Genomic DNA, 25059 nt, shown 5'->3' with positions numbered 1-25059 from the left:
AAATTTAAGATTACCACCAAGCTGTTAATGAAAACTTGCTGCTTCCCTCATTTTGTACATGAATTCATTCTAACTAATATAACTATATGTATAATGCATAAATAAAATTTGTTTCATACTTTTATTTAATTAACATTACAGCCTAAGCACTTTCCAGTGTTACTATTAAATAAAATATCTTTAAAAAACACTATTTCTTTTTGCTGTATAAAGTGTAGCATGTCAATGTTTCAGGAAACAAAGTACAACTTTTTCTCTTCTCTAAAACTGAAATATTCTCAACTTATGCAATGGTAAACAATAATACTGTGATAAACATTTATATGTGAATCTTTGTCTAATTTTCTATATCTATGATATTTCTGTAAAATAAATTCATGGATAAGCAGTCTCCCATTCTTTTTGACTGTATTTTACAGGACAATTTGATTATTTAAAACTTGGGTTTTCAGGAACAAGCTCACAAATAGCTTCAATCGCTCATAAGCTGGATGGTGTTCATTTCATTATTAGACTTAAGAATGTACCAATTCCTTTCATGTGAATCAAAGATCAGGTAATTTTTTATTAAAGAAAGTCAACTACCATCATTTTGCTTACTTTATCTTGACATAAATAATAGCAAATGGTAGCTACTATTATTATAGTAACCACCTACTTTTTGTTACCCTGTGTATACAACTCCCTAAATCCTAGTAAAATAGATGATCCTAGAAAGCTGTTGATATATTTATTAAGTATCAACTCTGATCTTAGCACTGTAATAAGCACCAGTCCTTCCCACAACATTTGAAATATTTTTATTGTTCTGAAATGCTTATTTTTGCTTTTATTTTTGGTTAGATTTATAAACTGAAACTTCAAGATGTACTTTCTCTATATGGGAATTCTGAAGTCTGTGCTTTTATTACTATACACTACCATCATCTACAATGACTCTGAAATCCTATATAGAAATGTGAAAAAAAAAAAAAAAAAGAAACGTGAAATACACTATGAGGTGTATATGCCCTTTTTACAGCTTCTGTCCCTTAAATATCTTTCTTTGGCAGAGAAACTGGAGTCCAAAAAGGGGGTCCTAGATTTACAGACAATGACACAGTATAGGATTGCATTTTTTTTTTTTTTTTTTTTAGGATTGCATTTTATTACACTGTGGGTAGGGCTTTCCAGGTGGCGCTAGAGGTAAAGAACACTCCTGCCAATGCAGGAGACATAAGAGACACTGGTTCCATCCCAGGGTCCAGAAGATCCCCTGGAGAAGGGCATGCCAACCCACTCCAGTATTCTTGGCTGGAGAATCCCATGGACAGAGGAGCCTGGCGGGCTACAGTCCATAGGGTTTCACAGAGTTGGACACAATTGAAGAGACTTAACACACATGCACACTATGGATTAATGAACCACTGGCAGTGGATGAATGTTTTTTTTCACATATAAGGAAGTCATTTTGCAAGAGATTCTCCAACCTGGACAATGATACATAAAATTGAAGTGCCAGGCATGCATGTGTACATTTGTATGTTTCAGAGATTTAAACAAATAATAGGGAACAAATTCCATACACATTAGCAAATACACAGAAGACAATAAGTATAGCATAACCTTACAGTAGAAAACCGAGAACTTCCAGATGTTCAAGATGGATTAGGAAAAGGCAGAGGAACCAGAGATCAAATGGCCAGCATCTGTTGGACTATCAAAAAAGCAAGAGAGTTCCAGAAAATAATCTACTTTTGCTTTATTGACTATGCCAAAACCTTTGACCGTGTGGATCACAACAAACTGGATAATTCCTAAAGAGATGGGAATACCAGACCACCTGACCTGCCTCCTAAGAAATCTGTATGCAGGTCAAGAAGCAACAATTAGAACTGGACATGGAACAACAGACTGGTTCCAAACTGGGAAAGGAGTATATCAAGGCTGTGTACTGTCACCTTGCTTATTTAATTTATATGCAGAGTACCTCATGTGAAATGCCGGGCTGGATGATGCACAAGTTGGAATCAAGATTACCGGGAGAAATAGCAATAACTTCAGATATGCAGATGATATCACCCTTACGGCAGAAAGCAAAGAGGAACTAAAGAGCCTCTTGATGAACGTGAAAGAGAGTGAAAAGGCTGGCTTAAAACGCAACATTCAAAAAACTAAGATAATGGCACCCAGTCCCATCACTTCATGGCAAATAGATGGGGAAACAATGGAAACAGTGACAGACTATTTTCTTGGGCTCCAAAAATCACTGCAGATGGTGATTGCAGCCATGAAATTAAACGATGCTTGCTCCTTGGAAGAAAAGCTATGACAAACCTAGAGAGCCTATTAAAAAGCAGAGACATTACTTCATCAACAAAGGTTCTGTCTAGTCAAGTCTATGGTTTTTCTACTGGTCATGTATGGATGTGAAATTTGGACCATAAAGAAAGCTGAGCACTGAAGAATTGATGCTTTTGAACTGTGGTGCTGGAGAAGACTCTTGAGAGTCCCTTGGACTACAAGGAGATCCAACCAGTCCATCCTGAAGGAGATCAGTCCTGGGTGTTCACTGGAAGGACTGATGCTGAAGCTGAAACTCCAATACTTTGGCCACCTGATGTGAAGAGCTAACTCTTTGGAAAAGACCCTGATGCTGGGAAATATCGAAGGCAGGGGGAGAAGACAGAGAATGAGATGGTTGGACGGCATCACCAACTCAATGGACAAGAGTTTGAGCAAGCTCTAGGAGTTGATGATGGACATGGAAGCCTGGCATGCTGCAGTCCATGGGGTCACAAAGAGTCGGACACAACTGAGCAACTGAATTGAACTGAACTGAAGAGGAGAAAATCACAACACAGCAACAGTACTTTAATAGTAAATATTCAAAAATGTGAACTTGCTAGAACTGAATTAATATTCAATTGAATTCACTGAATTAAATATTTCAAAATAATGTTCATTAAATTGAATAGAATCCTATCCAAGCTATGCAATTCTAGAGTCTGGAATGGTAGAGTGAGAAAACACCAATCAAAGAGATACATGTAGTTTAGATTTTAGAAATTATTTTCAAAGAGTTAGGAAAAATATCAGTGAAATTCTGGATCTTACAGTAGATTTAAACACATATTAAAATAATTAAAGACTTAACCAAATTATACCCAAGAATAGTGAAAGAGCAGTCAGACAGAGTGGTAGAAACACTGAGAGCAACATGTTTAAAATCAGTTATAATTAGAGAAATACCAAAGTTTCCAAATAGACAAATGTTCCATTTTTGGAGAGAAATTAAATTTTCCAAAACTATTATACTTGATTAAGTATCAATACTCATAAATATTTCAAAATGTATTAATAAAACTCAGCATATGTTCATTCATAAATAAACCTATAAATATCAATGAATAATTAATAAATAATTATAAATATTAGCATTATTTTCTAATTACAAGTGTATTAGTCCTTTATTCTCATCATTGTTATTATGTCTTAAATCATGTAACTGTAGTAACATACTTACAACATAGCATGAAAACAAGCTCAAAGCATAGCTAGTTCAGTGGAGGACATTCAAAAATATCCTGAGCAATGGACCTAAATAAAACTTAGGACCTTTAATTGTGGTCAATGTAAATGTCTGTATTTAGATTCAAACAAATTAATAGGGGCCTGGTGTACAAACAGTTCCTGTAAAAAATACTTGGCATGTTGAATAACCAAGCAGATTTAACATACATAAAAATATATTGCGAATAGTCAAAAAGTAAGATAATTCAAGCATTTTAAGATATGTCCATGGAAGGAGTACCCCATTCATGGCTAATGATAATTTCAAAATTGTAAATCATATCAAACAAATTCATAGTTCTGATTCTAAAAATAAAAAATTACTTAAGACACTGTCCCTTGTTTCAGGATGTCACAAGCACAAATGTCACAACAGACATAGTAAAAAAGAAATATAAATGAAGGATTTATTAACTATGGCAATATAATTAAATAGTATTTGGATCATTATTTTCAATTCTAGTCATTTAATTTTAAAAGACACCACCATTGTTTAGTATTTAAAAAAATAAAGTAGTGAGAAAATAATTCGTATCTTTTTATAAATGGAACCACCAGACTGAGATTTAAAACAAACAAAAAAACTCATCCGTAGACAAATAGCTAGTATGTGTTACAGCTGAGAAAAGAGCAGCGATATTTCTGCTTTGAAATCACTGCTCTGAAAATAACACTGTGTAGGGAAAAGCTTCCATCAAGGTGTGTCCTGTTGAACCAGTGTTTCATAGGATATTATTGATAACCAAAGAAAAAGATCCTGTAGTTTTTTGAAGAAGACTAGGTAAAACTAAATTGACAGGTTTCTTTGCTGACAAGACTTTACTATTCTGATATGAACGGTGAAGCACCTAAAACATAGTCTGACAAGGAGACTTTTGAAATGCATTTGACAGCAGAAGCATTTTATTCTCTTCTTTCACTGAGTATTATAAGGAGCTAGTTTCTATGGAACACTCACTGGAAAATCGTGTACACTTTAACACCAAAATAAATAAATAAATAAATGCAAATGTCAGGAGCTAGAAATATTCAATGAAGAGAAAGAGGCCTCAGCAGGTTCATGATAGCTGTCTCTAAATGTTTGTCTTGTCAAAGAAGGATATAGTATTTCATCAAAGTGGAAATCTAGATTAATGAATGGAAAACAAATTTCACCTCAATATAATATCTCAATGAGAATTAAAAAAAAAAAAATGTAAGAGCAATCCAACAAAAGAGCTTATCGGTTGTCAAAGGTTTTATCCAAGCAATTTATACATTGGTGGAAGGTTTGAAAATACCACTAAATTCCACCAATTCTTATATTTGATAGCTCATTTGCAATAATTATCAGCTGAGGTTTTCATACATTTAGAATTTCAGATTCTCTGTCCATTTTTGTACCATTTTGAATTAAGCATTTTATAGACAGAAGACAAACAGATTAGCTGTCAGAATTTACTGCAAATACAAAACCCACATAAGAAGTATACACAGTTTACACTTAACACCAGGAAAAAATAAAATCACTCTAACTTAAAAAACAGTGATTTAAATAATGTTAATCATAAATTCCATATATGCATAATTAAAATGGAAGTTTTCTCATTCAGGAAACGAGGCAACAGGCCTGGCGAACACATACAGGGGAGCCTGAGACCATCGAGCACAGATCGGCGTCGGGAGTACGAAAAAGCTGTGAAATATACGAGGCACGTTCAGTCAGTTACAAGTGGCTTCCACGTGTCTATACATGCCTTGGTGCCATCACATGCAAATAAGCATGATTCGATACATTACACGGGTTATCAACGGATTTTACTACGGTGTAACGTGCATCTGCTAGGATAATAAGTCAGATGAAATACTGATACCTATTTGCATATTCCTTGATGATCTGATATATGCTAATCTTAATCGTTTCGTTTTCAAACCGGCCGTTGCTCCGATCCTTGTATATCCGGAATTCTGCTGCCGTCACTGCTTCTCCGTGAGGAATCTGCGTAAGATCGAACCGGAATTCTTTGTAATGCCTTCGCTGGTGCGAAAAATCTTTGTCTCTTTCAACTGAAACCAACAAACAGAAAAGGAAGTAAAATGTTAGTCCTTTATTAAGTATGGAAATTAATGGTGAATTCTTTCACTCTGGAAAACAAACAAGCAGGATGTTATAAAACTGGGAAAACACTAAAACCACAGACTCATACGTGTTTCTAGTTAAAGGAAATTCCACAAACCAACAGCCTTTAGTTCAAAAGCAATATAACCTCTGCGGTTTTATACAAATTCCTGGCTCCTAAATGGAAAGGTTATCCAAAAATGTTTTTTAAAGGGATGGTTGTCAAGTTATTACTAGTGTGTGTATCCAGTACCGGAACAGAGGAGGCTTCATGCAAGAATTAGGACTCTGTGATAGAAAGCTCCAGAGTTCCAGGTGAGGTCAGCGGGGAGATTTAGTACAGCCAAGGGAGGAAAATCGGAAGGCGGCCCAGGGAGCTGCCGGCACAGCGGGACTGTGTTTATGAAATTTTAGAGGTCAAGGAAATAAAACAAATTCATTTTCACAAGGAAGATGATTTCTAAAATGTCTTCCCAGGAGAGTTTTTTCCTCCTTTTAGCAAATGCAGTGCTCTATTTTATTTTTTTTAAATGCACTTTCGTTAGTTCTTAGTGGTTACTGAGCGCAACCTCCCCAATCGCCCCCCGCCCCCACCGGTGGAGCAGCATCCAGTCTCCCAAGCCCTGCGCCTGTTCTTAGGCTCCGTAATTGAGAGGGCAACACGATTCCGCCTTCAGCAACCTTCCTACCAAAAGAGGTCAGAGAATTTTTCCTCTTGGGAATATGGAGGAGTGTTGAAGAACTCAGGACAGGAAGTGTCAGGCATATCATTACATAATCTGGCTTTATAAAATGCTGTATTGCTTGATACAGTCTGTGCTTGTTGATCAGAGGTCAGACAAGAAATTCAGACAAGGCTTTGCTGGGGGCCCTGGTGCAGCAGCAGGGAGCAAAAGCAATAGATGCCCTTGCTTGCTGCTGAGGGGAGGGTGGCAGTGAGCTGGCTCCTTATATGAGCTGAGGGCAGGAGTGGGTCCAGGGGTCAGGCCAGAGGGATGGCTTAGGCGGTGCTGTGTGCAGGGGCAATGTGCGGGATTTTGCTCTCAACACCCTATTTTTGCTCCAGGCTCTTTAGAAGTGGCAGTTGAGTTTTTGATCTTTTTGTATCTTGTTGTCTGTATTTTGCCCCAACTGGCATACACATAGTGATTTTTAGTCCCTTATAGTTTCTTTGTAGTTTTTTACTCAAGGAGACCAGTCCAGATGGGGGCACTGCTGTGAAGAGTCCTGCATCCCAGCTTGTCTCATGTTGGGTACCAAAGTCTTTCTTAAAGAGCAACCTAATGAAAGGGCACTTGTTTAGTAATGACATATCATTTGGTGGAATTAAGTTTCTCAACATTGGTAAGTTTCTGAAATCTCAGTTATCTCAGATAATATTGGACAGAGAAGACTGGCAGGTGATGCTCCATACGGTCGCAGAGAGACAGGACTGAAGCAATTTAGCACGCATAGGACGGGTTACAAAAAATCCACTGCCAAGTACTGTGTTCCAGGTGTCTCACAAACCTACAATAATATTTTTTACATACATTCAGTGATATTTCATTGCTAAAATGCCATTAAAGAAGATAAAAGATGTATGCTATAAAAACAACTCACAAAGTTTGTTAATTGCATTAAGATACAAGAATATCTTTAGAAGATTAATTGAAATTCCAACCTTGCTGGAAATTTATGACATTGGGGTCCTAAACTAGAGGAAAGGTCAGGATTAAGGAAGTAAGAAGGCAATCCTGATCATTGAGGAGTGATTTTTGGGAACCGAGGCTGTTGGACACTTAAGTACCAGCATCAGACAGGTTCCAAGTCTGAATGGAAGCTCATGATAAAGAAACCCACAGTTCTTTGCCTTTATCCTCCAAAATAATCTCTGGTTTATTTTTCCTAGAGGAGTAGCAGGTGATTTAGGACAGCAAGAAGCTCAGCCCCACCTCCACCTTAGATACCTACCCCAGCAAAAAGGAAAATGTAAGCTATACCTGGAGGCATCTTCATCCCATGAACTTGAAAAGAACGGTGCTCTCAGGCTGCCTGGTTACACCAGCACTATCTCCCATGACTCATGAACTTTTGTTTTATTTAAATATCATTATCTTGGTCCTAAGGGCTTCCCTTGTGGCTCAGCTGGTAAAGAATCCGCCTTCAATGTGAGAGACCTGGGTTCGATCCCTGGGTTGAGAAGATCCCTGGAGAAGTGAAAGACTACCCACTCCAGTATTCTGGCCTGGAGAACTCCATGGACTGTATAGTGTAGTCCATGGGATCGCAAAGAGCTGGGCATGACTGAGCAACCTTCACTGGTCCTAAAAGAGGTTCACTCCTGGAGAAATTAATTAACCTTTCCCTAAATAAGGAAGATGACTGCATTTTTAAGATCATATTTTGTTCCATAAATTAAATCACTTTTATGTCTAAACTTCAGCTGGCTATAGTATAGTCTGCTATGAACAAGTCTCCACCTCCAAAGTATAAGGGCAGAAAATTACCTACAAACAAAATTACCTACAAAATTACCTATTAGTATTTCCAATAGCTAGAGTGTACATATGAATTTAAAATTAGCCAAAACTCTTTTTTACAGAGCACTACATTTAATTCACTGTAAACTACTTCTTTTCTGATCTTAATTGAGACAAAACAGATGACATCATGAAACAAATTTAAATAAAACTGTTTTAAGAATTTTACTAACATTAACACATTACATTTTATAACAACCTGTGGGGCAGGTTCTATTATCATCCTCATTTTGAAGATGAAGAAACTGCGGAGGCAGAGTAAGGAATCTTTGCCAAATAATTTGAATCTGTTAGGTAGAAAGTTAGGCAGCAGCAACAAGGGGTGGCCTGTCTGAAAGGGATGCAAGCTGATCTCTAAACTCCAGGCCAGGCACACCCAGGAGAACTCACAGATATGCTTCAAAGTAACCACAGAGACTTTTCTACCCCTACACAGGCACCCTAGGTACCCAAGCCATGCAAAATAACCACAGGGGCTTCTCTAAGTAACCTTGGGCAGTAAGGAGTCCATGAAGAGCTCATGAATATTTTACATTTAATTATAACAGACTGAATTATGGGAAGACATAAACAGGACAGCCTGTTGTTATATAACTTGCAGTAGTCAATTGGCCTTGAGGGTATGCCCACATGAATTCCCTTTCATTGACTGGTGGTGGGTACGAGTCCTACTTTGCACAGGGCATAGCCAAAAGTAGGAACTGGAAGTATGAAAGGGGAAAGCCAAGAGGGATCAATAGGAAGGATGAGAACTCCTTTGGGGCCAGCCTGCTCCCGTCTTGGGAGTGTCTGTCTTCTAAAAGATCTGTGAGTCGACCTGAGCTGTAACTTGTCTGTTGTTCTACACCTTTTTCTCCATTGCTCCAGACTTTTGTTGTGAAAGATAAGAACCGAGGAAGAGAAATAAACTGACCTGACAAATCCAAGCACTTGAACCAAACTGTGATTCTTAACATGAGGCTGGGCTGCTTGTGCTAAGAGACTGTTACTTTGTTCTAAGTATTTATGTTTTAATAAAGATTAGATAAATTAGAAGTTTGGGATTAACAAATACGCACTACCATATATAAAATAGGTAAACAACAAGGACCTACTCTATAGCACAGGGAACTATACTCAATACCTTGTAATAACCTATAATGGAAAAGAATCTGAAAAAGAATATATATATGCATACATATATGTATGGATCATTTTGCTGCACACTTGAAACTAACACAACATTGTAAATAAACTATATTTCATTTTTTAAAAAAGCAAATAAAAGATCTGAAATTTTGCATTTACAAGTCCAAAATCCAAAAAGCTCTGTAAACTGAAATTTTGGCTTTAGCCTCAATTGGCAGAAAAACTGAAAATTAACCAATTTGAGATGATTTTTAAAGTCCCCATTTATCCCCACTTTATATTTATTGCTTTGCTGCAGAAATGTTCTGTTTGTTTGAGTGGGTGGCACTGATCCAGACTCTGCTTGAGAAATTCCACACTTTAGACTCTAAGCACTCATCAGTCATTCAAAAGTGTATATTCTCTATTCTGAAAGTCAATATTCAAAATTCTGAGTGATAACAACCATTATTCAATTTTCCATTAACAATCAATTTGGCATTTGAAATTTAGACAAAAATAGCTATAATTTTGAACCTCAGAACTTTGACATGAGTTTGTTAAGGTCCAATCTAAAGCATGCACCTGCATGATGCAGATGAGTATTGAATTCATATTATGTAAAGTCATCTACTGTTCTGGAATCCCCTGTGAGATGTTAGTGTAATAAAGTGGAAAGCTAGAGTTTCAGCTGTTATTATAAAATTTCAGTTTTCTAATCCAGGCTCTTTAACCTAACCCCTTAAGGGGGCAGATTTTCAAAGAGTTTAATAAAATTTTATATTAAATATACCACACAGAATAAAGTTGCAGAGCAGATTTGTCCAGCAATTCAAATTCCTATATCCTACTGCTTTGAATTATAATTGCACCGGTAAATTCCATGGGACATGTTGCAATGAGTAATGGAATAAAAGTAGTATTTATATAGCCTTGCACTCCTAATGATGCTCACAAATATTCACAAGGTAATCTCAGTTACCTAGGGAAGTGTCAAATACTAATATCCCCAACTTAAGAAAAAGAAATTGGGTGATGACAGCTAGGCAGTAACAGATGTCTGTCTTCTAAAGCTCATTATAAATCTTTGTTCAATGTCCATACCACCTACATAATGACATCCTACTTAGGGACTAGTTCATTGTTAGTACAGGTGACTCTTGAACAATACAGGGGCCAGGAAAACTGACCTCCTGCACAGTCAAAAATCTGTGTATAAGTTTGACTCCACAAAACTTAACTACTAATAGCCTACAGTTGACTGGAAGCCTTACTTATATAATAAACTTTTGATTAACACATATTTTGTATGTTATAAGTATATCTATGTATATTGTATGCATTCATGACATACTTAACTTTTTCTTAATTTTTCTGATTTTTCTAGGTCATTATGTTCATGTCTGAGCTTTTTCAAACTGCTTCAAATCTCCGAAAACATTTCCAATATGTTTATTGAAAAAATCTGCTTATTAGTGGATCCATGAGGTTCCAACTGTGCTGTTTTGGGGGTCAACTGTATATTTCAACAATCTTTATCAGCAATACACAAAAATGTGGAGGAGAGGTGAAGAAGCAAGGGTTTTATTACCAGTGTATAATCAGCATCTAACCCAACAAAATATTGACTCAAAGAAATCTCCTAATAAACTTTGGTTGAATGAAAGACTATGAATAGATCAAGGGCTGTTTCTGTCTTTACACTCAGCACCATCAAGCCACATTTCCCACTGACTGAGGGCATCATGATTTATTTGCCTCTCATTTGGGGGAGGGGGGACATATATTGTATTTAATACTCACAACTTTACTTATGTCCATAAGTTTCTCTTACTTGCTCAAGAGCCCACAGCCTATAATTGGGAGAGAACAGATTTCAACCCAAGATCAAGATGTCAACTTCCCAAGCCCCAACAAGACACTGTGTGTTTGCTTTTCCTGGATGTCATTTTGATTGTTCATTTTGTCTGATTATCCCTCAGGAGAGTTGATTTTTCAATGCTTTCATTCTCCTCTCCAAGATGTTCCTACCCTAGAGAGGATGCCTTACATTCTGAACCCCACTCATTCTAGAAATCACTCCCTCCAACCTTTAACTTAGAAAACATTATATTATATTCACTTGTTTAATACCTACTCCATTTCTTATCTAAGGAAATGTTTATAAACAAATAGGCAATTGTATTCACAAGTTAAATTAATATTATATAATATTTCCTTTTTGTTTTTTTTTTTTTTTGTAGCCACAATGCATGGCTTCTAGGATCCCAGTTCTCCAAATAGGGTTCCAACTTGTATCCCCTGCAGTAGAAGACAGAGTCTAACCACTGGACTACCAGGAAAGTCCTTATATAATATATCTATTAGCATACAAGGTCATCCTTTTCCTACAAATGCATTTTAAAATAATTGTAACTCACTAGCTATTAGCTTTCTCCATCAGATCTACTACTAAACAACACTTCCAAAATAGATGAAAGAGAATACATACATATCATACTCTTTAAATGTAAGCTTTTTATAGGAGCTAACTTTATAAAGGACAGAAATGGTATGGACCTAACAGAAGCAGAAGATATTAAGAAGAGGTGGCAAGATTACACAGAAGAGCTATACAAAAAAGATCTTCATGACCCAGATGATCACATGGTGTGATCACTCACCTAGAGCCAGATATCCTGGAATGTGAAGTCAAGTGGGCCTTAGAAAGCATCACTACGAACAAAGCCAGTGGATGTGATGGAATTCCAGTTGAGCTATTTCAAATCCTGAAAGATGATGCTGTGAAAGTGCTGCACTCAGTAGGCCAGCAAATTTGGAAAACTCAGCAGTGGCCACAGGACTGGAAAAGGTCAGTTTTCATTCCAATCCCTAAGAAAGACAATCCCAAAGAATGCTCAAACTACTGCACAATTGCACTCATCTCACACGCTAGTAAAGTAATGCTCAAAATTCTCCAAGCCAGGCTTCAGCAATACATGAACCATGAACTTCCAGATGTTCAAGCTGGTTTTAGAAAAGGCAGAGGAACCAAAGATCAAATTGCAATATCCGCTGCATCATCGAAAAAGCAAGAGAGTTCCAGAAAAACATCTATTTCTGCTTTATTTACTACATCAAAGCCTTCGACTGTGTGGATCACAACAAACTGTGGAAAATTCTGAAAGAGATGGGAATACCAGACCACCTGACCTGCCTCTTGAGAAACCTGTATGCAGGTCAGGAAGCAATAGTTAAAACTGGACATGGAACAACAGACTGGTTCCAAATAGGAAAAGGAGTATGTCAAGGCTATATATTGTCACCCTGCTTATTTAACTTATATGCAGAGTACATCATGAGAAATGCTGGGCTGGAGGAACCACACACTGGAATCAAGATTGCCAGGAGAAATATCAGTAACCTCAGATATGCAGATGACACCACCCTTTTGGCAGAAAGCAAAGAAGAAATAAAGAGCCTCTTGATGAAAGTGAAAGAGGAGAGTGAAAAATTTGGCTTAAAGCTTAACATTCAGAAAACTAAGATCATGGCATCTGGTCCCATCACTTCATGGGAAATAGATGGGGAAACAGTGGAAACAGTGTCAGACTTTATTTTTGGGGGGCTCCAAAATCACTGCAGATGGTGATTGCAGCCATGAAATTAAAAGACACTTACTCCTTGGAAGGAAAGTTATGACCAACCTAGATAGCATATTAAAAAGCAGAGACATTACATTGCCAACAAAGGTCCGTCTAGTCAAGGCTATGGTTTTTCCAGTGGTCATGTATGGATGTGAGAGTTGGACTGTGAAGAAAGCTGAGTGCTGAAAAATTGATGCTTTTGAACTGTGGTGTTGGAGAAGACTCTTGAGAGTCCCTTGGACTGCAAGGAGATCCAACCAGTCCATCCTAAAGGAGATCAGTCCTGGGTGTTCATTGGAAGGAGTGATGCTGAAGCTGAAACTCCAATACTTTGGCCACCTGCTGAGAAGAGTTGACTCATTGGAAAAGAGTCCCTTCCCGTGATGCTGGGAGGGATTGGGGGCAGGAGGAGAAGGGGATGACAGAGGATGAGATGGCTGGATGGCATCACCGACTCGATGGGCAAGAGTTTGAGCAAACTACGGGAGTTGGTAATGGACAGGGAGGCCTGGCGTGCTGCGATTCATGGGGTCACAAAGAGTCAGTCATGACTAAGTGACTGAACTAACTAACTAACTAACTTTGCCTTGTTCATATTGCGATTATTTTATATTAAATATATTGTGTTTCTCTGTATATTACATGTGCTACATAACTCAATGCAATTGTAAATGGCTTGGGAAGCTTAAAAGACAATAAACAAGTAGAAAAATCATTACAATGTGTACAAAATATTTGAAGGTTTTGATTTGATTGACAATGTATTAAATATTTGGACCTTTCAATTCATTATTTTACTTGTGTTAAATCAACAAATGCTATGTGTGAGTTTCCAATATGACCTTATTATCATTTCTTTTTTTAATTTTATTTTTTTATTTTTTCATTTATTTTTATTAGTTGGAGGCTAATTATTTTACAATATTGTAGTGGTTTTTGCCATACATTGACATGAATCAGCCATGGATTTACATGTGTTCCCCATCCCGATCCCCCCTCCCGCCTCCCTCCCCATCCCATCCCTCTGGGTCTTCCCAGTGCACCAGCCCTGGGCTGGTGGTCTGTTTCACCCTTGATAGTATACTTGTTTCAATGTTATGGCTAACAAACACATGAAAAGATGCTCAACATCACTCATTATCAGAGAAATGCAAATTAAAACCACAACGAGGTACCATTACACACTAGTCAGGATGGCTGCTATCCAAAAGTCTACAAGCAGTAAATGCTGGTGAGGGTGTGGAGAAAAGGGAACCCTCTTACACTCTTAGTGGGAATGCAAACTAGTACAGCCACTATGGAGAACAGTGTGGAGATCCCTTAAAAAACTGGAAATAGAACTGCCATATGACCCAGCAATCCCACTTCTGGGCATACACACTGAGGAAACCAGATCTGAAAGAGACACGTGCACCCCAATGTTCATCGCAGCACTGTTTATAATAGCCAGGACATGGAAGCAACCTAGATGCCCATCAGCAGACGAATGGATAAGGAAGTTATGGTACATATACACAATGGAATATTACTCAGCTATTAAAAAGAATTCATTTGAATCAGTTCTAATGAGGTGGATGAAACTGGAGCCCATTATACAGAGTGAAGTAAACCAGAAAGATAAAGACCAATACAGTATACTAACACATATATGTGGAATTTTAAAAGATGGTAACGATAACCCAATATGCAAAACAGAAAAAGAGACACAGATGTACAGAACAGACTTTGGGACTCTGGGAGAAGGCGAGGGTGGGATGTTCTGAGAAAATAGCATTATTATCATTTCTAATAAAGTCTGTGTTACAAGATTAAGATCTGCCAGATCTTATAAAAACCATACCTGTCAATACATTCCTATTTGGGGGTAGAAAAGATCTCATTGCCAGACAAGACAAATAAAAACAAAAAGTGAAACAAAACAAAACAATAAAAAAAGAAGGGTGAGCTCACTCAAGTCACACCAAGACTTGTCCATGGGGATAAAATGACACGGGTTGAAACAGGCTGAGACCAGGAGGTTAACACTTATTTCTGGTGGGGATCATTTCTTCATCCCACAACACTTCACAGTTTCTCTCATATGAAATGCAAAAGAGAGTATAGGAACAAATATGTGCTCAATCCCTCAGTCGTGTCTGATTCTTTGCAACCCCAAGGACTGTAGTCCACCAGACTCCTCTGTCCACGGGGATTCTCCAGGCAAGAATACAGGAGAGCATTGCCACGCACGCCCTCCTCAAGGGGATCTTCCCAACCCAGGGACTGAACCCAGGTCTCCCGCATTACAGGTGGATTCTTTACCAGCTGAGCCCCCAGGGAAGCCCAAGACTACTGGAATCGGTAGCCTATCCCTTCTCCAGGGGAACTTCCCAACCCAGGAATCAAACCAAAGTCTCCTGCATTGCAGGTGGATTCTTTACCAGCTGAGCTACCTGGGAAGCCCTTAGGAACAAATATAGCTAGACTTAAAACATACATTTTTATCAGTTGATTCACCTTTGAAAATTGTATTTAAAAAGAGAACAGGACAACCTGCCTAGACTTCTATTTTCTTATCTGCTTATGTATCTAACCAGATCAACGGGCTGTATTTTGCCAAACAGCCAGGCAAATGCAACCCAAATGCCACAGGCTCCTCTCCCACTGTTGTTTGTGATACACCCTTGTTTCAAAGATTGTTACATGGAAACCAGCGAAGATCACCATAAATTAAACAAGTGCATCAACACAGCGTTGTTTATTTAACATTTGAGCTGATGGTGGCCCACAGAGCTCTCTACAAAAATGAAAGATTTGCTTCCTACACACACACACACACACACACACACACACACCAAATCACAGAAAAAACATCAAAAGTCAGCAAAATTAATACAGCTTACCACTCAAAACAGAATTGTAATGATGATGGGAAATGTACCTCCTTCTGCTTTCAGAAAGCATGTTTTGTGTCTTCCAAACGTTTCCATCTACAAACCACCTAGAACAACTGAAAGGTCACCTACACTGACAGAAACAGAGAATGGATTTATTTTTATAGTTTATTTTAAAAGTGGCAACATCAAAGCATGCAAGAGGTAGTATATGAATCAGAAGATTCACATTCCGTGAGTAATGGGCTGAGAGTGAAAAGAAACAGGATCGCCTTTGTAGAACCCCAAACTACATTCTAAATGCTCTAAATTGCCAAAGTTCGGCAAAGATTAAGCTTCTTGTGTTTAAAGACAAGACATACACTGAGGCATTTTCTTGCTGAGATATAACTTTACAGAAGTCAATGACTGATGGCATTCTCTTTTTTCCAAACAGACACCTCTCTGAATGACTTTATCATAAGTAGAAATTGGATCGAAATGTCCTGACTAAATATTTTGCTGTCTGCAATATCTGAAGAGTAGGGCTAATTAACAGAAAATTGCAGTTTTATCTATTTAGTGATTTATCTGCCGTTTTAAGGGGCTGCATCCATGGGTAATCAGTCTTAATCTCCCACACAGGGCTGTAACTTGGAAGATTCAAACAGAACCAGTAGCTGCAAGGCAAAGATAGCGTTTCCCAGGAGCACAGCCAGCTGTTAAAGGATACAGATCATTGTTCGCTGCTGAGTGCAAAAAATCATTAAGAGATTACTCATAGAATTATTACTTATCTGTATTACATTTTAAAGTGGAAAAAAAAAAAAAAGCAAAGCTGTCATGTGACTACCGAGATGTCTCACCCTGCGAGGCATTCTTCACTGACTAGTCCACCGAGAAACATAAACTTGGGCCTATAAAGGGCTATTCATTGGTCAGCGAATGCACATGTTACATGTTTCTTTGAAAGGATAACCATCCCAGAGAGTGTGGTAAACTCCAGATTCCAGAAACCCTAAGAGCCTATTAATACCATAGCCATGTGTGACTTTAAAAAGGGAAAACTGTCCCCCGGAATGGCCTATTGTGAAGAACAATTTCAATTGACTTTTGAATGTCCTATAGTTGAAGTCTTCTTATTAGTGCTCATAAATGCTTCATGAATACATTTTTATAAGGAGGAAAAATTGCAAAACAATGTTGAGATGGTTAAATTATTTAAATTTTGTCCTGTGATAGGTAAAGAAATTAATTTCCTGAATTAATTAAAGCCAATGCTGCACATAATTTTAAAATTGACAAAATTAAATTAATTACCCAATACTTATATGTTCAGTTCAGTCGCTCAGTCGTGGTGTCCGACTCTTTGCGACCCCATGAATCGCAGCACGCGAGGCCTCCCTGTCCATTACCAACTCCTGGAGTCTACCCAAACCCGTGCCCATCGAGTCGGTGATGCCATCCAGCCATCTCATCCTCTGTCATCCCCTTCTCCTCCTGCCCCCAATCCCTCCCAGCATCACGGTCTTTTCCAATGAGTCAACTCTTCACAGCAGGTGGCCAAAGTATTGGAGTTTCAGCTTCAGCATCACTCCTTCCAATGAACACCCAGGACTGATCTCCTTTAGGATGGACTGGTTGGATCTCCTTGCAGTCCAAGGGACTCTCAAGAGTCTTCTCCAACACCATAGTTCAAAAGCATCAATTCTTCGGTGCTCAGCTTTCTTTATAGTCCAACTCTCATATCCATACATGACCACTGGAAAAACCATAGCATAGCCTTGACTAGACGGACCTTTGTCGGCAAAGTAATGTCTCTGCTCTTTAATATGCTCTCTAGGTTGGTCATAACTTTCCTTCCAAGGAGTAAGCGTCTTTTAATTTCATGGCTGCAGTCACTATCTGCAGTGATTTTGGAGCCCCAAAAAACAAAGTCTGACACTGTTTCCACTATCTCCCCGTCTATTTCCCATGAGGTGATGGGACCAGATGCCATGATCTTAGTTTTCTGAATGTTAAGCTTTAAGCCAAATTTTTCACTCTCCTCTTTCACTTCCATCAAGAGGCTCTTTATTTCTTCTTTGCTTTCTGCCATCAGGGTGGTGTCATGTGCATATCTGAGGTTACTGATATTTCTCCTGGCAATCTTGATTCCAGCGTGTGGTTCCTCCAGCCCAGCATTTCTCCTGATGTACTCTGCATATAAGTTAAATAAGCAGGGTGACAATATATAGCCTTGACATACTCCTTTTCCTATTTGGAACCAGTCTGTTGTTCCATGTCCAGTTTTAACTATTGCTTCCTGACCTGCATACAGGTTTCTCAAGAGGCAGGTCAGGTGGTCTGGTATTCCCATCTCTTTCAGAATTTTCCACAGTTTGTTGTGATCCACACAGTCGAAGGCTTTGACGTAGTCAATAAAGCAGAAATAGATGTTTTTCTGGAACTCTCTTGCTTTTTCGATGATGCAGCAGATATTGGCAATTTGATCTCTGGTTCCTCTGCCTTTTCTAAAACCAGCTTGAACATCTGGAAGTTCATGGTTCATGTATTGCTGAAGCCTGGCTTGGAGAATTTTGAGCATTACTTTACTAGCGTGTGAGATGAGTGCAATTGTGCAGTAGTTTGAGCATTCTTTGGGATTGTCTTTCTTAGGGATTGGAATGAAAACTGACCTTTGCCAGTCCTGTGGCCACTGCTAAATTTTCCAAATTTGCTTTATTACTTTGCTTTAAAAACATGAGCAATTTAGGGACCCAAAGAATTAAACCTGAGATATACAGAACAGACTTGTGACTGCCAAGTGGGAGGGAGGTGTGAGAGAGAGGTGGTGGGAGTTTGGAATTAGTAGGTACAAACTATTATGCATAGGATGGGTAAACAACAAGGTCCTGCTGTAGAGCACAGAGAAAAAATTAAATATCCTGTGATAAATCATATGGAAAACAATATGAGGAAGAATATATATGCATAATTGAGTCACTTTGCCGTAGAGCAGAGATTAAACACAACTTTGTAAATCAACTATAATTCATCAAGTCTTCTACAAAAAGAGCTTTGGAACTGGAAGGAAGATTATCTTGAGTTTTCCCCTCACTTCTCAGACTGGATGGGCCCAGCACTCAGCCATCAGTGGATATTAGAATTCAATAATAATAATTAAATCAAGCATTTGAATAAAAACTGATATGTTCAATAATAAAGAATCATAGCAATAAATTAAGTAATTGTTGATTTCATAAGTTTAATACATATTAATTTTTAACTTTTTCTCCCTTCCTTGATCCAATCCCAGTCCTGGCTGTCAGGGAGCTGCTTTTCTCTCTCTGACCTTCCATATTCACACATCTTGATTATCCTGAAAATAGCCACAGTGCTACCTCTAACTTTATTCAAGCCAAAAATATTAACTGGATAACTGCTCTGGGTCAAACCCTAACAGTTAAGGAGATTTGAGAAGCAAAGGGCTAGGAGCTCAGGATGAGAAGAACAGACGTGGAGAAGCACCGTGTGACACAATGGGGTGGGGTTTTGAGGAAGACGTGTGTGGGGCAAAATAAGGAAGGAAGGAGCCACATGGAGTGCAGGAGCTTCAAGGGGAAGTCATTCTGAACTTGGCCTTAACAAACCATCACCATGTAGAGAAAGGAGTTTGTATGGGTGGAATTAGACAGGAAACTTAGGGCCACAGGAGTGAATAATAAATAGTTCATTGTCCTTGCACATGGTGGGTTGAGGGTGGACCTAGATCCTAGACCTAAGATCCTCTAAGATGCTTCCCACATGTTTAAAGTCCAAATCCCACTTCTACTTAAAATCTCCTCTACTTAGAATCACCTTAAAATCTTTGATTTAAAAGGCAGTGCCAAAGAATGCTCAAACTACTGCACAATTGCACTCATCTCACACGCTAATAAAGTAATACTCAAAATTCTCCAAGCCAGACTTCAACAATGCGTGAACCGTGAACTTCCAGATGTTCAAGCTGGTTTTAGGAAAGGCAGAGGAACCAGAGATCTAATTGCCAACATCTGTTAGATCATCGAAAAAGCAAGAGAGTTCCAGAAAAACATCTATTTCTTCTTTATTGACTGTGCCAAAGCTTTTGACTGTGTGGATCACAACAAACTGTGGAAAATTCTGAAAGAGATGGGAATACCAGACCACCTTACCTGCCTCTTGAGAAACCAGTATGCAGGTCAGGAAGCAACAGTTAGAACTGAACATGGAACAGACTGGTTCCAAATAGGAAAAGGAGTAGGTCAAGTTTGTATATTGTCACCCTGCTTATTTAACTTATATGCAGAGTACATCAGGAGAAATGCTGGGCTGGAGGAACCACACGCTGGAATCAAGATTGCTGGGAGAAATATCAGTAACCTCAGATATGCAGATGACACCACCCTCATGGCAGAAAGCAAAGAAGAAATAAAGAGCCTGTTGATGAAAGTGAAAGAAGAGAGTGAAAAATTTGGCTTAAAACTCAACATTCAGAAAACTAAGATCATATCATCTGGTTCCATCACTTTATGGCAAACAGATGGGGAAACATTGGAAACAGTGGCAGACTTCATTTCGGGGAACTCCAAAATCACTGCAGATGGTGACTGCAGCCATGAAATTAAACGATGCTTACTCCTTGGAAGGAAAATTATGACCAACCTAGGCAGCATATTAAAAAGCAGAGACATTACCTTGCCAACAAAGGTCCATCTAGTCAAAGCTATGCTATGGTTTTTCCAGTGGTCATGTATGGATATGAGAGTTGGACTATAAAGAAAGCTGAGCACTGAAGAATTGATGTTTTTGAACTGTGGTGTTGGAGAAGACTCTTGAGAGTCCCTTGGACTGCAAGGAGATCCAACCAGTCAATCCTAAAAGAAATCAGTCCTGAATATTCATTGGAAGGACTGACGTTGAAACTGAAACTCCAATACTTTGGCCACCTGATGCGAAGAGCTGACTCATTTGAAAAGACCCTGATCCTGGGAAACACTGAAGGCAGGAGGAGAAGGGAACGACAGAGGTGGTTGGATGGCATCACCAACTCAATGGACATGAGTTTGAGTAAACTCCTGGAGTTGGTAACAAACAGGGAGACCTGGCATGCTGCAGTCCATGGGGTTGCAAAGAGTCAGACACAACTGAGTGACTGAACTGAACTGAACTAACTGAACTTAATATCTCCCGTTTGAATACTTCAAAGACTACTTTGAAATCTCCCCCAAATTAATTTCTCCTGCTGGAAGCCTTAGTTCCCTAGCTCTTGCCTGGTGACTCAGATAATAAAGAGCCTGCCTGAATTGCAGGAGACCTGGGTTCAGTCCCTGGGTCAGGACAATCCCCTGGAGAAGAACATAGGTACCCACTCCAGTGTTCTTGCCTGGAGATTCCATGGACAGAGGAGCCTGGCGGGCTACAGTCCATGAGGTTGCAAAGAGTTAGACACGACTGAGTGACTAACACTTTAGTTCCCTAATCTTTCCCTTGGACATCAAGGAAATCAAACCAGTCAATCCTAAAAGAAATCAACCCTGAATATTCATTTAGGAGGACTGAAGCTCTAATACTTTGGTGATATTAGAAGAGATTTTCAACATGCTTGTGACTTTATTTATCTATCTTTAACATGGAGATCAATCAGGAAAGGCTTTCTCCACAGTGTACTATAGAAGTTAAATAATATTTGAAAGAGGATCATCACACAGTTTCTGAAACAGAGCAATTTCTCAAAAAGAAGTAGCTCTTGTGTGAATTATTTTCCATTTACATTATAATTATTATGTCACTTTATATTAATCCCATTGAGTAAGATATTTTAGAGGAATATCCATTTTGTTTTGTCCCTTTTCTTTGTATTTACAAATATATCACAAAAGCAGTAAATAATCAATAAAAATTTAACTGTACAAAATTGTTACTTGGCCTGAAACACAGCCATACTGATGATCAAAAAGTCCATTTCTATGTCTGGGCTATAGACATATTAATAAAGTTGATGACTATTATCATGTTTTAATTTTGTTATAATGTTTAACTTTGTTATAAAATTGAAAAGAAAAATTTTTTTGGTTTTTAATTTTGCTATGTAATTTTGTTACAGTGTCATAGTTATTTTTTTTCTTTTATTTGTTTAGTTATAGTTATATAATTAAATTTTCATATGTTGCTATAGTGGCATTAAGAAAAACAGAGCAACCTGTATGCAGAACAAAGGCCTGCAGGACAAGAAGCAACAGTTAGAACTGCACTTGGAAAAACTGGCTATTTCAAAATTGGGAAAGGAATATATCAAGGCTGTATATTGTCACCCTGCTTATTTAACATCTATACAGAGTACATCATGTGAGATGCTGCTGGGCTGGATGAAGCTCAAGCTGGAATCAAGATTAAGGAGAGAAATATCAATAACTTCAGATATGCAGATGATAACACCCTAATGGCTGAAAGCAAAGAGGAACTAAACAGCCTCTTGATAAAGGTGAAAGCAAAGAGTGAAAAACCTGGCTTAAAACTCAACATTCAAAAACCAAAGATCATGGCATACAGTCCCGTCCCTTCATGGCAAATAGATGGGGAAACAATGGAAACAGTGACGGACTTTATTTTCTTGGGCTCCAAAATCACTGTGGTTGGTGACTGCAGCTGTGAAATTAAAAGACGTTTGCTCCTTGGAAGAAAAGCTATGACAAACCTAGGTAGTATATTAAAAAACAGAGACATCACTTTGCCAACAAAGGTCCATATAGTCAAAGCTATGGCTTTTCTAGTAGTCATGTATGGATGTGAGAGTTGGTCCATAAAGAAAGCTGAGTGATGAAGAATTGATGTTTTCGAATTGTGATGCTGGAGAAGACTCTTGAGAGTCCCTTGGATAGCAAGCAGATCAAACCAGTCAATCCTAAAAGAAATCAACCCTGAATATTCATTGGAAGGACTGAATCTCCAATACTTGGGCCACCTGATATGAAGAGCTTACTCACTGGAAAAGACCCCAAGCTGGGAAAGATTGAAGGCAGGAGGAGGAGGAGACAACAGAAGATGAGGTGGTTTGATGGTATCATGGATTCATGGACATGAGTTTGGGCAAACTCCGGGAGATGATGAAGAACAGGGCTCACAAAGAGTCAGACATGACTTAGTGACTGAACAACAGCAACAAAGAAAATCAGGCTAGATTTTCACAACTGTGGGTAGTTAGAAAATAATTGTATTTACTCAATATTTTGTTTTAAATATTTCACATCTACAAGATAGAGGACACAGCAGCATGCATTTTGACATTCATATATTACTCATAAATCCAGTCAAATTAACAGGTCCTGAAACATTTCTTCTTTAAAGGAATCTGAAAGTCACTTAGCTTTTTTACCCGTGAAGACAATAATGCATCCTGACATGCAGAAAATATTTTGTTGTTTTTTTATTATAGATGTTTTATACAGGAAATAATTATTTGGACTTTAAAGCAAATATTCATCTTTTGTGGGTTGGATGTTAATATTAAACTTCAAAAGTCAGTTTAGAATTAATATCCGCAAGGATGGTACCTGATTAATTCATTCTGTGTAATAAAAATGATTACTTAATGATGAGTGAATATACTTAGTATGTAAATAATGGATTTCAGTTAAACTATGTACAAATATTTGAGAAATTTTGTATTTACCTACAAGAAGTCAGTGTAAAAACACAACTATCTGATAATCACCTTTTGGTAAATATTTATCTCGTGTTCTTTAGTGGAAATATCTGTGGTCTTTGTAGATGGTCTGGCAGCTAAAGGTCAACCATCCCAATCACGCCAGATTTCACTGAATGACCTCGTGAATCCGTCTGCTCCATTGGTAAAATAAAACAGTTCATTTTTAACCACCTGAAGGTGATGGAGGTTACAGTAAATGATATACAGCAAAGAGCCCTCTTTTACATCTTGGATACCATGAAATGAAATGATAGTTTATCTACAGCAAATACTTGTGGTTATCTGACAAAAACAGGTCAAAGGTTTTGTGAGTTTTCTCTGAAATTGCTCAGGGTCTTCTCTAATGACTGATAATTGGAAACAGAGGCTGGACTCCCAAATGTGATGGGTGACAGATGAGCAGTAGATTAATGTCAATACTTGGTTAGGAGACACTACAAGGTCAGGGGTTACAGGAATTAGCCATTGTGCTGCTGTGAAAAGGCAAACATCAAAAGTCTATTATCCCCTTAAGAGCTCTTCTCCAGGCCTGAAATCCATTCTCACTTGCTTTGGTTATAATTGAGAGATATCTTGATACCATGATACATGGGATGTCAAAGTGAAACCACTCACCCTAAGTGTATCAGTCGTTAGGGTTTGCAAGTTTTTATTTATACAGTAAAGAAATACTGTTTTCATATCACATTTTTAGTGTACTCAGTGTTCATTTTGGAGAATTTCAGAAACATCTTGTCCAGGAAAAAAAAAATAATCATCATCATCCTTAGTGGAAAAAAAGGAAAACTAGAAAACTTGCCATTAAGTGTGTTCAAAATTTCTCTATGGGGGGAAATGAAGGAAGTTTAAGACATTTGCATTGTATAAAGGATATGAGAATTTCTATAGCTGAACAAACAAATAAATGTCTTTCTCGAGTGAGCTGCTTTAAATTTGAAAACAGTATGATAACTTTTATAGAGTTCACTCAAGTTCAAACTGTGGTTCAAGCCGAACTACATTTTTCCTGCCTGATGGGCTGCATCAGTGAAGTCTGGTTCAGGAAGGAGGCACAGAGAAACGAGACTGGACTTAAAGCCATACCAAGTGATCAGAACCACAATTACGTGGTTCACAGGCTTTTAATAAAGGAATAAAATGGTATATATGAATGTATTACCTGTACGCTCTATGGCTAATTCATCTGTTCTGCTTAGGCAAGGCCCATAGTGGTCACAGCGGCCCAAGTTTGTTTCCTATAGTTGCTATTGCTGCCCCTGGCACCAGACTTTTTTTTTTTTTATTATTATTAGTTGGAGGCTAATTACTTCACAACATTTCAGTGGGTTTTGTCGTACTTTGACATGAATCAGCCATGGACATGTAACTCCATGGCACCAGACTTAAAGCTTGACAACAACAGCTCTGCTTGTCTCATTACTGTGCACTCCATTCCTTCTTCAATCTCTGATATAGTAGGTGAGGACTATACATGGGAAGTGAATGCATATGAGAATATAGGTATTTATGTCTGATTCTGTTTCTTTTTGTTTGTTTCAGGAGGGAGAATAAATACAGACTCCAATGAACCAACTGGGCTTCCCTTGTGGCTCAG

At 38.2% G+C, this 25059-nt stretch overlaps 1 protein-coding gene across 1 annotated transcript in view; it reads right to left on the bottom strand.

Annotated features, from left to right (window-relative positions):
• Positions 1-25059, bottom strand: part of BMP5 (bone morphogenetic protein 5) — a 136059-nt gene that overhangs the window by 54822 nt on the left and 56178 nt on the right. Inside the window, exon 2 of the mRNA XM_043450493.1 lies at positions 5406-5598. Coding sequence (XP_043306428.1) covers positions 5406-5598 — 193 coding nt within the window. The remainder of the gene's footprint in view (positions 1-5405; positions 5599-25059) is intronic.

The sequence above is a fragment of the Cervus canadensis genome, chromosome 28, assembly GCF_019320065.1.
Source record: "Cervus canadensis isolate Bull #8, Minnesota chromosome 28, ASM1932006v1, whole genome shotgun sequence".
NCBI lineage: Eukaryota > Metazoa > Chordata > Mammalia > Artiodactyla > Cervidae > Cervus > Cervus canadensis.
The sequence above is the reverse complement of the archived record's forward strand: the minus strand, read 5'-3'. Positions and strand labels throughout refer to the sequence as shown.